Genomic DNA, 14,260 nt, shown 5'->3' on the forward strand with positions numbered 1-14,260 from the left:
GAACTACATGTGCCGATATCAAGTACATGAGCTGCCCTGATGCCCCTCACAACTGACTTCAGTTTCCGTGGTTTTACTCAATCAATATGAGCATTTCTACATGGTAACAAGTGAACTGTATGTGTAACCTCATCACTTCAAGATAAACATTTTGCAATACAGTTTTGCAAGAATGAACACTGCCAGAAAGCTTAAGATTCCTCTTTTGCCATTTAAAGAGCTGCAGGCGACAACCAAAAACTCTAACATTCAATGTGTCATCAAGGTGTCATTACCCTTTACAGTATGCTTCCTGTTATGTGGAAAACATTCAGCAGTTCACAACTACTTAGAAAACACAGCGCCCAGTTATCGCAAATGTATGGAAATTAGATTAGATCTTAATTTTACTAACATACGGGACAAAGAAAATAAGCAAATCCTCACAGTTAAGAGGCTGCTTGAATTCTCTGCTTCAAAAAGTAGGGATGTGCGTGATTAGTCGACTAGTTGATTAAATGTTCTTACCTTTGCTGATGGGCCCCAGAAATACTTGTTAGTTAAACTTATTACTTGTGTTAACTTAATGAAAAAAGTGACTTAATGGCTCTTATAATATGTTAGACCATGTTTTAAGTTAAGGATATAACTGTGCTCAATCTTGACAGTTTTCTAAGTGTTTAATCTTCCATTTAAATGTCAGGAAAATTAGTTGTTAGATACATCCCCAATCAAAACAGTCACCAATTTTCTGTTGATCGACTAATCTAGGGGCCCAGAAGGTAGAGCAGGTTGTCAACTAACCACAGGGTTGGACGGTCATTCCCCAGCTACTACGGTCCAAATATCAAAGTGTGCTTGGACAAGACACTGAACCCCAAATTGCAACCGATGGTCAAGCCAGCACCAAGCTCGCTGCCATCAGTATGTGAATGAGAGAGAATGAATGCTTCGGATAAAAGCACTGTATTAATGCAGCCATTTCAAATCAACACTAGAAAATGGTCCTTCAATAATCAACACGAGTGTTGCCACTATTCACTGCTTAGTGTCTTGATGACTGGTGCATTCCATTTTATGACTCTGTCCACCTCAAATACGACTAAACAGGAAGTGTTAAACCTCTTCTCTGCCCAAAAATGTGGTTCTCCAGATCGATTTTCTCAGCAAACAAAATGGCATAACAGAACACCACTTCAAACATCTGCCTGAGTGAACTTTTACAAGGCATAAGGGAGAGACGGCAACATGTGCAACAACAGCACACATGGACGTCTGGGGGGAGCCAGCATCGGAATAATAAACAGACCAAAGTCTGCCGGTCACTAACAGAGTTTATTGTGCATGGCTGAGCACCCCTTAGACAGACAAAAAAAAACAAGCTAAAGGAAATATGGAGACGAGGAAAGATCTCTGTTAAATGTTTTGTTTGTGTGTGTGTGTGTGTGTGTGTGTGTGTGTGTCTCCATCCCTAAACACTCGCCATCTGTTGACTCCTAGACTCCACTAATCAGAACATCGCCTTTAAACAGATACGGACCAGGTGTCATCCGCCTGATTTAAAGTATCGTAATAAGAAACAAAAGTAATTCAAGAGACAGACCGAATGAGAAGCTGTTCTCCACTATGCTGCTGACAACTTGCGAGCAGGGTTAGAAAAACACATCTAATCGAAACGCATTACAGTTAATGACAACAGAAGCCAATGTGCAGGTCTGCTGACTATCGCCCTGTCCGATAAATGTCTCCTTTCAGCTGATGGGAGTAGGGTGGGTGGGGAGGGGAGACAGTGAGAGAGAGGAAAACCAGGAGGACTCAGTCAGCCTTGGGGGCATGGACAGTTGAACAAGCAGGATAGTGCTAAGCTGAAAAGTGGCTTTGTGGTTGCATGGTGTTCCTGAAAATGTCCCCTGTAGTCACAACAAACAGAGGACAGTACACTGGGCCCAGCTCCATTGACTGGCCACAGTGTAGGAAATTAAGCTATCTGAGGGGGGAAGGTATCATCAGGAAGCATCTGGCATCCTCCATGTGGGTGCTGGGGAACATCCAGGTCCGAATGGACACTGCGGTACACTTCCCTCCCAATTTAGTATTTTTAATCAACTGTTCCATCGTAAAGAGAGTTGGGATGTTTTAGCCTGGGATAACCTCTCTCTAGCATGTTGCCCTTTGGTCATAGGTTATGTCTGTATCTCTGCTGAGGTGACAATGTATTGAAAGATGAAGTGGTCTAGAGGTCACTGCTGATAGATGTGTAGCATTGTGACTGTGAAGAACTTTACACACAAGGCAAACAAAAAACATACCTGGCAGTGGTTTGGAATGGCACATACAATCAAAATTTAAAAAAATCAATACAGCATAGTATGCTGATATTTTGTGTGGCAATTTTGTATCAATACGCGTGTATCAAAATCAGCTGCTTTTTCAGTCCACTAGATACATTTTGCTGCAATAGAAATGACGAGAAATAAACAGAGAGAAAATTTTATCTTTTAACATCAAACAAATTTTGATTACGTTTTCTTTTGGATACATAATTTGCGGTTGAAAAATGTAATAAATTGCAATATATCGCAATTCATGTTATTGCAATGTTCAGAATATCATTTAAAATCGCAATAACTTTGCATCATGACCCAGTATCATGATAATATCCTATTGTGAGGCCAGTATTTACATTATGCTACTAACACTAGCAGCATGACGAGATGCTGACCGCCTACTGTACACTGAGTGCTCTACATTTGGCATTGTTTCTAGTCGCCAAGAGACAAAAAAGCTGGGCTCAGCACTGACACTTTTTACCCAGCTGTCCAATCACAGTGAAGGAGGTGCTCTTGCTTAGCATCAGCAATGGAGGAGAAATTAATACTGCTGGCCAAACACTGGTGGTCTGTCCTTTCTCCATGCTTCAACCTTCCCTTCATCCAGAGCAGGTGCTCTACCTTGTGCCAACAATTTTACTTCTGCAGATATTCTGTATCATAGCAACCAGGCGCAACCAAATCAACTCAGCTGAAATAACGTTGCACGAATTTCATTTGTTTTAAAATTGTCTTTCTTTTGTCATTTGGAAACAGCTAATTTACAGATCACCAAAATCAGGATAAATTAAGCAATTTGCAAAAACAACAAAAATTGCAGTAATACTGCATATCACGCTTTTGAGCCAACCTAAAAAAACGCAGGGGAAATTCCATCACTGCGACAGCCCTACATCATAGTAAGTCCTTTCAGAATGTTCTAAATTATATGACACACTGATTTACACATGAACATCACATTTAGTCAGAGTTTTGTTAGAATAGTGCTTGTGTGTGTACTATTCACTGTCTGTATCATTACAGTCCAGATACTGAACAGCAGCCATCAACCACAGCACATATTTTGCCTGTTAAGCTTTCTCTGGCTCTGAAGCACTTTAACCTGATAAAGACTGTCTGATTGAGCCACAAATCTCATGATGAAGCAGGATTTTTATCTAGTATAGATGGGGTTTCTAAGATGATAGATGACAGAGTGATTACTTGGGACTAATGAGAGAAACAATGCACTCTGTCTCTCTCGTGGTACACACTGCAGTGCTCAGGTCAGTGTCTGTGTCTACATGCTGTATCATGCACTTCAGTCACAGTGAGCCAATCTGGGACATGTGGGATGAGGTAAAGATGAAGGGCTGGGTGAGACAGTGTGGAGAAGTACATTCTGTCTGTTGATTACAGGTTGTTCTACCTGTGGGAGAAAGACGGAGGGCTCCTTTGGGGATAGTGGGGCTGTGATTAAGGGAGTGCAAGTGGCACACAGAGGTGAACTGACACTGTGTAGTCAACTCCATAAGTCACAGGTGGCTGATTTGAGACCAATGAGAAACAAAAAGTGTGAGGTAACTCTCTACTAAGTTATCATGCTGTCACTGTGTCTGTGTGTTGCAGCACTATCTATATATATATATATATATATATAAAATCCTATTTCTGGACATCAACTACAGGATAGCATCCCTGCAACTGGTCAGGATCTCGCTCAAGGACACTTTGGTAATGTTAGTATTTGCATGTTCGCCAACAGTTGTTTGAAGACAGGCTTTCTAGCTGGAGGGTGCTCTTTTACTGCAAGGCCAGCATGCCAACACACAAATGGTAAATGTGGAACAGAAACTACCTGTCCCCTTTTTCAAGAGGCAAACATCATGCAAGGGCATGTACAAACCATAAACAAATTAAAAGAGGAAACCCACACCACAGAGTAGTTTCCGTCAGCAACAGCCCCCGGGGCAAAACACACTGCCTTTACTGAAGATACTTTATATATTATATCTTACTTTTTAAAACAGAGCTGTCTGCCTAATCCCCAACCAGTTTGTCCTGACATCTCCCTGAGCCCCGAGGAGGAGGAGGAGGAGGAGTGATGTCAGTGACATAACTGACCTATATCTAAACTTTTTTTTTTTTTATCTGACAGCTGAGCTCATGAAATGAAATCCCTAATCCACAACGTCAATGTGCACAAGTGAATAGCAGATGGGGGAGCACAAAGGGACTGCAACAGTACTTACTCAAAGGTGAAGAAAAGTCCACAAGTGACAAGGATGAGGACAAGGGTGAGGTAGAAAACCCCCGTCTGCTTGGCCATCATAATCCTCCCATCGCAGTAAAACTTATTCCGACCTGGGAAGGACTCCCACTTCCTCTTCCTTGGGGTCTTTTTCTTGTAAGGGGTCTCCATTGGTGTGGAGCTGCGAGTACTTATTTGGCTGTACTCGCACTCTCTCATGGACTCAGATACCCCGAGATGCATCAATTGCTGATTAAAATCCCCGCAGCTGAATAAATCCCGGGGCAGATATGCCTCTGCGGAGAAAACACACCAGACCAGTTTACAGGCTATGTTCACAACTTTTCAAACACATGCCTGCTGGGGGGGAAAAGTTTGTGAATAGTCCAAGACACTTCCTGGTATTAAAAATACTTAGCTAACACTGTGGCTTTTTAAAGATGTAACGTTAGCCTCTAGCAATTTAAGTAATGCTACAAATAGTACAGCAAGTCTGGCTAACCTGACGTTAGCTAACTTGGCAAATAACTTCACACATACCGTAGCTTCACATTTATAGCGACTTTGTTAGCTAGCAACCAGGTTAGCATTCACTATAAACTCAATGTAGATTCACGCTAAAGCTAACACGGCTAGCAAGTTGGTGAAATGACTGGTAAGTTATTGTTAGCACGTTGGCCAACTTTGCAATTAAAGGCTAGCTTACTGGCCACTCACTTAACCCGCACAACTACACGCTTTCACTCGGCTGTTTCGTCTAAACTCTACAGCTAAGAGGAGCTAAAATGAAGGTCTTGGTGTAACGTTAGTCTCAGGCTGTCAGCCACCTAACGTTACAGACACAACGGCTTCACATCCCGGTTGTGTGTCTGAGCTCTGCCTGCCGAAGCGACAGTTGAAGCGCTGCCTTACCGAAGGAAAGTAACGCTGGTCGTCGTGCTCGGGTGTTGTCGCGTAGCTACTCCTTTCGTTATCCAGGTTTGTTACGAGCCGACGGCAATGCGAAGAACACCATTTTTAGAAAGTTGAGGCTTTTAAAAAAAATGAGTCAGAAAGTGGCACCTCGTCGCCGATGTGGTTTAAAAAAGGAGAATCCAGAGAAAGACCGCACGACGGGGGAGCTCTCAGACGAGCTCCAGCATCCTGACTGGCGGTCGCTCGGAGACACACTATTACGAGTCTTTGCGCACAACACGAGCCGAGCAGGACCTCACAGCCATATGTCCACGAGCGAATAACACCCAGATATTTTCACCATTCTGCCGCGTTTTGGGGAAAAGTTGCAGCATTTCTCAAGGAGCGTGCAGACAGGCCGGACCCTCCGTTCACATTGTGTCCCTCTCCTCACACACACACACACACAGTGCTGCCACCCTCGCAAACAACAAACATCAACATGGGAGCAGAGCAGAGCCTCCCAGCCTGCTCCTCCCCCTCCAAGTGAGGCTGAAGTCACCACTGAGGAGGTGCAAAGGGAGGACGAGCTGTTAAAAGGGTTCCCAAATCGTGGTCCAGGGACCTCTAGGCGTCGATCACGGGGTCCCTATTAGCAGGGGTGCGCTCAGGGGTGACACTGGGCACCACCATCATGCATGGATGCAGTACTGCATGTTAAAGGTCAAGATGAATTATTTTTTTCATCCCTCAAAATCACAAAACAGTCTATTCCTTTGTATTTTCAGATCAAAATCCTGTCATGTCTTCTTACCGTAAAACAAAATATGACGTGTGCTTGATTAAGTTTGTACCAGCTGATTTCAGCCAGTGATATCCTCCTGAGATTCTCTCCTCTTTTTTGGTTTCCCACACCTTACACTTCATTCTGCATAACTTCGACCAGTCGTCCTTATTTGTGGACACTTTTTTGTGCCATCTAGTGGTAGTAAGAGCACAATACACTTATCCATGTAAAAACAAGATGGCAGCGATCTCTGCCAAGTTAGTCTGCAGCTGATGCCAACACTTCAGTGGACAAGGTCCAAAACCTGATAAGTTGTTCATTTACGATTAGTAAATTTGTAGTTTGATATGGCAATAAATTTGACCAATTTTAGCAACAGTAACAAGATAAGATGCAGTTAATTAGGAAGTACTTGTTTGAGGACATTGGGACTTTATTGTCATTGACAATGTTTAGTTTTTTGTACTTACCAGATCCTCCTGATCCCAAATAGCTAGGAGAAATAAAAAATGCATACCAAACAAAAGTTCAGGTCTCAGGAGGATATGATGACATCCACCCATCAATCAATCAATCACTAAACTTTAAGCTGTACAGAGCTATGATTCATTAGTTAGCTTCCTAGCAACAGCATATGTCAGTATGTCTTTGGGTGTTTGCCACCTCACACTGTGCTGCATTTCCCCCAAAATACCATGTCTACGAGCCCGCTGGTTAGACTTTTTCTCTGTTAGCTCCATTTGTGCCAGGCATTATAAGGGACTGGAGTGTATGGGCTTTGTCTCCTATAGACTGTATAAAGATGGACGACTTGACAGCTCTTCGAAAGTGAAGCCAAAACATATCCATCGCCCCCTGGTGGCTGGCTGCAGTATAGCTCATAAAGCCCACCCTCTCTATGTCAGTGGATGGGACATGGGCCAAGCTAAAAACTCAAAACACACATCAGGTAAATTTTTCCCAAAGATGGTTTCTGTCATTTCAAGTAGTTTTTATCAAGCTGCTGTATGTTCAAGTGTTCATTTTGCTGATAAGTCTAATTTTAATTAGTTATTTAATGCCTTAAAACTGGGATATTACAACTTGATTCACAGCTGTGTTAGCCAGTAGGTGGGCTTGCATTCAGAGGTGCTGCTAGCAAATGGTCGGACAGGTGTATGGGTGAGAAACTTGATACCACGAAGATTGCTACTTTGCAGCAAATGATGTCACCAAAGCAAGATGGCAACGGCCGTAGCTGGGATATTTTAGCCTCACTTCTGTACAGTGGGGGTAAGTGGAGATGTGTCGTCCATCTTCACATTCAGTCTGTGCTTTCTCTCTAATGAATACTGCTATCTCGTTGGTGGACACCATGTTTGTCATGACACACTCACTCTCAGCGATCAAATTAAATTCCTCTCAACGTTATCCCTCACCTGCCTATCTTATTTCACTCGCAAGTACATCCCAATACTGAAGCAAGATACTCACAAAATGCCATTTCATCTGGACTTAAACAAGGCTTTCTATTTATGCTTTTGATATTTATTGATAATCATTATTTGAGATTGGTAATATTCTGTTTTTTCTTACTGTCGACAAATCCCATGAATCCCATAATTGTTTGTGATATTGCTCGCTGGCACACAGTTCATTTCCTTTGTTCTTTCAACATGGGGCTCTATTGTTGATATGCTAACTGGCTAACTAGCGTCTTGAACCCGTCTTGTCTGTCACCTGCTTTCCGTTTTTGAATGACGAACACAGACGACCACCTCCTACTGGATTGGAGAGTTAATTCCTTTCATGCAGGCGCAGAACATATGTGCTATTAGCTTTTGTCTGTAGTCTTCGCAGTGTGTTCAGGTGCAACTCGGGGTCGGCAGTAGCTCAGTCCATAAGGCCTTATGTTGGGAACCAGAGGGTCACCAGCTCAAGTCCCCATCTGGACCAAATATGGAGTGTGGACTGGTAGCTAGAGAGGTGCCAGATTGCCCCTGAGCAAGACACAAATCCTCCAACTGCTCAGGGTGCCTGTCCATGGGCAGCCCCCTCTCTGATATCTTTCCAACTAATGCATGTGTAGGTCCAGTTTGTGCATGTGTGTGTATTTCAGGCCTGTGTGTGTATGACAACAGAGTGAAAAAATATCCTCTTCTTCTTCCTCTTAACTAACTTCTTGGCCGAAGCACAGGCAATGTGAGGTGACGCAACACTTGGCCTCCATGGCTGCTAATTCTTTGATGTCAGTTTGGCGTGTCTGGGCCATAAAAGGACTTTTCCCGTTGACTGCTATTATAATTATGTCTGTAAAACTATTGATAGGACACATCAAACTGCAAACAAGGCCAGACATATTCCTTGTATTAGGGTTAATTGTTATCATGTGGAACAGCCTCGATCCACCGGCCAGACACATGATGGCTGGGTCATGTTCACGCTTTAAGTTTGAGTCAGGACGCATATAGTTAAATGCAGTATTATTTCACACTTGAACATGAGTACAGTGTTAGATAAACGGTTCAATGCCCCTTAATTGACCTGTTGAAATGTTCCCTTGAAAACAGAAGCACAGTTATCGCATTAATCACAATGATTCAGGAAGAAGATAAAATGACTGAAGACCAACAAAACAAACATCATCACTGGCAACAAAACATTCAATAAATGGGGGGCGATGAGTCACATGAACTTTGCTTCCACTCAAAACAGACGTGGTGATGCTGTTATATGGCTCGTGCCCTGCTCTTGAGCCAAATACAGTTCTCTGATGACACAATTTCCTGTTCAGCATCAGTACGAATGATTGCATCATCAGCCTACAGCTCCTCAGTCATCTATCCTCCTCTTAACACCTACACACGCGCGCGAGCACACACGCTCACATGCACGTACGCCTCTTCATCTTAGTCCTGAAGTCACCCGAGCGGTTTAGCTCATTCACTCCCACAGCCAAACAATTATCCACTTTCTCTGAGAAGATGTCTGGCTGCATTTCATGTAATGTGAGAGGACTTAATTGTTCAGAATCAAACATTTATTCTCAGCGTGCTTTTATGTGCTGCCAGTGCATTTGTTGTATTAAAGGAAGGCATATTGAGCTTATCAGATCGGAAATGAAAAGTCATCACACACACATACAGACTGCATTACTTCATGCACAGGGCCGGCTGTTGATGTAGCATTTCTAAGGCAGTGGTCATACTGCAAGTTGTCCTTGTTAAAGCTTGTGTCATGCATCTACAACCCGACTGAGAGTGTGATTGGCCGCCGCTGCCGGGCATGTGAAGCTATCAAGTGGCACATGTTTCACTTAATCTGTTGGAAAGCTGTGGATGTTTTCAATGGTTGCTAATGATCTGTAAGCCCTCCAGACTAATTCCTTAACTGTGGGGCTCGTGTAGCGATGTGATGACATATGGCTGAGGCTGTGTTTGTGTTGGGAAATAAGTGGACGTGATAGGGCCTTTGAGTCCCGATCCAAGAACAACATGGGCCTGAATCACATCCTGCCAAGGCCTCATCCAGGCAATATTGTTTCATTTAGAAAGCTGGACAGGATGAAAGCACATAGTGACATCAAAGCCTCATCAAGAGGCCAATACTCTCTATAGCCACAATTATTGGACTTGGCCTGATCCGGTAAACACACACACACTTCACACCACACATATATTGTAACACATCCCCGAAAAGGTCAGAGCAGTCTCTTTTGTTTTCACCCGATGCTCATTCATCTACCTACGTTTGCGGTGAGAGGCAGCAGGGCAGGGTACCCAGGCCAGCAGTAGCCAATGACGGGCCTGGCTTCCTCTCAGCCACCACATCCATCCTGTCAGAGCTCGATGACTCAGCTTCTCAGAGGCACAGGAGTGTGGGAGGTTTTCTCCTGCGGTTGGCTGCCTACGTGAAACGCATCCTCCATCACCAAAAAAGTACAACAAACCTACTTTCCATCCAAACTCTAAATGACAGGCTGAAATTGAAAGCGCTCAGAGGCATGTGGGCTAAGTCTCTGTTTGTAATGTGCAGGTGCACACATGTAATGGCAATACAGCTAGGGTGAAGGTGCCAAGACATAACCGAAAGCATATGAATCATTTCTGTCTCCGCAGAAACGTGCTTCAGTTAGAAATCAGCCGGGCTGTTAACCACCTCTCAGGCTGCTGTAATTATTTCTAAGGTGTCGGTGAGATTTTAATAAGATGAAGATGAGTGATCGAGCCTCTCTGCAGCCAAGCAACCCGGCTTTGAAACCCAACCTGTTCACTGCCTGTGTTGTCAACCTGAGGAATGCTATTATTAAAGGAAGCTTAAAATAGGACTTGATATTATGCCCACAATTCCCCTGGCAAAGGAAAAGAGGGAGAAATATTTTAAATTCCAACTAAAGAGGAAGTAACAATTCTGGGGGCTGTATTCAAAGACAAAATAAATAGAAAGCAGGAGAATGGTGAGGAGTAACTGGTGCTATCAGACTCAGCGTGATCCACAGTGAAGGTAGTATCAGATGTGTAACACTAGAGGATAATAAAAAGGGTTGCTGGCAGATGTGTCTTTATCCAACTCTTTTTCTGTCTTATGAACCAATGCTAGAAAACTCAGAGTCAGAGGGAGTGTAGTCGACAGCAGTCTTGCAGCAGTTCCTATCTGATGTCTGTGTTTGCACTCGCAACAGCGTGCATGCCTTCATTAAAAGATAGACCTGTGAGCCTGAGAGAACAGCAAACAATGGCTTTGAATAAGAGAAACAATAATAGCAGAATGTGAATACGAAACTATCCATTTATGATAAAAAATACCATCTTTGATATTGGGAAATCTAGGGATTTCCCGATATCAAACGGGTGTCTGCTTTCAGAAACTTATGGCATATAGCAGGAAATCTAGGGATTATATATATCTTGTCTAGTCTGGGAACGTTTCGGAATCCCCCAGGAGGAGCATTGCTGCGGAGAGGCACGTCTGGAGTGCTTTAGTCGGCCTGCTGCCCCCTGACCCTGCCCTGGATAAGCAGTAAAAATGTAATGAAAAAAAAAAATAAAATAAATAAAACTAGGGATTAGTACTGCATACAAAATTACTGAAATTATAAATAAAGCTGCAGTCATTGGAGGCCAAACTAAATCTAGTCAAGGGCTTTAATTGTTACATTTGAATGAAAAATAAAAGAAGGGAAACAAAAAGGAAATTGATATTAGAGGAGAGTCTTTGTCCTCAGGAGTGATTAAATTCACTGAAATGCATAAACAATCAAAACTTTGATTCCAAACAAAAATGGTGCCTAAAAGAGGTTCACTGGCTCATAATCATGCAGGAACCTGTTTTGCTGCTGTATGACACCCATCTTTTAAGGGTGCTATACAGCCCCTTTGTCAGATAGTGCTATGTAGAACCATTAGAGGAGCCATGTAGCACTATATTGTTTTATATTTTTTTCTTGCTTGGGGGCCCTTTAATGATGCCAGATGAGTCAATTTGCTTCTAAATGACACTTTTATTCAAAATATAAATGACTATTATTAATTTCTTATGAAACATGGGCTTCAAAGATTCTGAATCCTGAACTAAATGATTACTGAGAATGACACTGTGTTACCTTTTCAAAGTTGGAGTATGTTCCATGCATATGGGGGCAAAAAGGTTGAGAGCCACTGCTTTGAAGTTTAAAATACAGTGGGTGTGGCTTAAACTGGGAGTGGGTGGGACCTAACCAGCTTTAAGCCTGAAATTGATATGGGTTGTTCATAAGTTGTTTTACCGATTATTTATTCATTCATTTTCTTTAACAGCTTATCCTGCTGGGGGTCGCAAGTGGGCTGGAGCCTATCCCAGCTGACATTGGGCAAGGGTCGGGGTACACCCTGGACAGGTCACCAGTCTATCGCAGGGTTAACACATAGAGAGAGACAGACAACCATTCACACTCACATTCAAACCAATTTAGAGTCATGTGCATGTGTTTGGATTGTGGGAGGAAGCCAGAGCACCCGGAGAAATTCCATGCTGACAGGGGAGAACATACAGAAAACTATTTATAGAACAATCTCAGGATCGAGCTTCAGCTCATTTTTGATCACAAGAGTAAGAGATTGAACACAGTTACCCCAATGAGGATTTTCCTTCATCACAAATACAGATAATGACACATTTTAATGATACTTGTAATCTTTATCTGTACCAAATTCATACCGTTTCATCCAAGCTCAACCCTAGTAGTGTTTTTATTCTTTCCCCTATTAACTAAACTAAACTAAATTAACATGAATAACCAGTAGAGAACCTCCAAAGAACAATACAGGGACCTTAATGTGTTTCTACTGGTTCACCAGTGGTGGTTTTGTTGAATTTACTGGGAAAGAACCAGTAGTTAACCTCTAAAGAACCCTACAGGGGCTACAAAGTTCTTTGTGTGGCAGCAGCGCTGTACAGCCCGTCAATCCACACCAACAACCACCAAGAAACCAACATGTTTCTGTGTGTACAATAGTTAGTCTTAAATGACCAGAATTACCACCATTTATGCTTCTTATGGGTCTTTATCACTGAAGACATTTTGACATGTCACAGAAAGAAAAGCTCAGGTATAAATAATAAAATTAATGACAGCTGAATTCCATTTATCTGCTTCAGTTTCAGGGTCCTGGTATTGTTCATTGTGATTAATGTCACACTGTCATGGCATACTGGGACACTTGAATAAGACAGAGCCATCTTTAATGATATTAGCAACCCCGTGGTTTCCTACTATGACATGTCAAAATGTCTTCTGTGAAAAAGGACTATTTGGATTTAATGGATATGCGTCAATAGTGCAGTTTAGTGTTTTTATTTGGGTTAGGTGATGTCCTTTCTAAATACAAGAGCACAAGGACAGGTTTGGGAGGTATAAGTTTGTGAGGAGGAAAGGTACTTATTGTATGTAGCAGTTCAAAGGTCACTGACCTCTGTCTTAATCAGGGGATTATGAAAACTGATGCTGTTCAAATTGAGTGTCAGGTCCCGTGAGCACAATAAATATCATTCATGATACTTAGTTTTTCTTTGCACCTATACATCACAAAGACATCATAAATATAGCAGGATCAGGTCTCCAATTAAAGGGTTAACCAATTCATTTTCAATTTTTTTTAAAGCTGCCTACATAGTGTGCAAAGAAGGAGAATAGGTGAATTTCAAGCCTTTATTTTAGAGTATATTAGTTTACTTTTTTAGATGTTTTGTGTCTTTTTCAGGTAATTTGGTGTCTTTATTTGGTTGTTCTGCCCCTCTTTGTAGTTATTTTTTGTCTCTCTTGGTGGTCTTTTTATGTCTCCTCTTGGTTGGTATGTGTTAATTTGAGTTACATTATGCAAGTGAAAATCAGGAGGGCCCCTGACAGTTTGGGTCCCCAGGGCCTGTGCCTGTTAGGCCTGTTCAGTAATCCCTCCAAGACTATTAATATCAGCTGGGGTGTCATAATGTCATCAACAAACTGACTGAGTGGCTGTAAGAAGGGGTTAGTCCAGGACATAAAGAAAAGAGAAACTTATTTTTTTCTTCCTATTTTTAAATGTAAACCCCTACATACATTATTTTCTTTCATCAAACTTGTGTCCCTCAGTGGCTATCTGATCAGTCTCAGGGTGTGACTGAGGGGTAAGACTGCTGCTAAGTTCTCTTCAGATGATTTTATTGGAAGGTTTGTGAGCTGGGACAGGCACATATTAGTCAGTATATGGCAACTGTTCAGGAAGGACTGACCTGCTCAGTTAAAACTGGCATCTCCTAAAATCATCTAACATATTATTTTAAGAGGTATTTCATTTAACAGTTGTTAACAGCACCTTAAAAATGGAATTATAGATATGATATAAAGTGATACAGCTGACCCATTAATGCCCTGGTAGTCATTAGAGAGAAAATCCAAAACGGAAATTCATGGATGGGAAACAGTTTGAGTATATATATATATATATATATATATATATATATATATATATATATATATATATATGGCCATTTATCTTTGAAGGTCCAGTGTGCAGGATTTACATGTATGTATTGCCAGAAATGGAA

General features: G+C 42.1%; 1 protein-coding gene across 3 annotated transcripts in view; it reads right to left on the minus strand.

Moving 5' to 3' along the window:
* Window positions 1-6,002, minus strand: part of LOC125900352 (palmitoyltransferase ZDHHC14-like) — a 68,072-nt gene extending 62,070 nt beyond the window's left edge. For 2 of the 3 annotated variants that reach the window (XM_049595287.1, XM_049595289.1), the window contains exons 1-2: window positions 5,452-6,002; window positions 4,541-4,835 (exon numbers count right to left, since the gene is read on the minus strand). In XM_049595287.1, coding sequence (XP_049451244.1) covers window positions 4,541-4,782 — 242 coding nt within the window. In that variant the 5' untranslated portion in view covers window positions 4,783-4,835; window positions 5,452-6,002. The remainder of the gene's footprint in view (window positions 1-4,540; window positions 4,836-5,451) is intronic. The other variant, XM_049595288.1, reaches the window with a different exon arrangement.
* Window positions 6,003-14,260: the final 8,258 nt, after the last annotated feature.

The sequence above is a fragment of the Epinephelus fuscoguttatus genome, linkage group LG14, assembly GCF_011397635.1.
Source record: "Epinephelus fuscoguttatus linkage group LG14, E.fuscoguttatus.final_Chr_v1".
Taxonomy (NCBI): Eukaryota; Metazoa; Chordata; class Actinopteri; order Perciformes; family Serranidae; genus Epinephelus; species Epinephelus fuscoguttatus.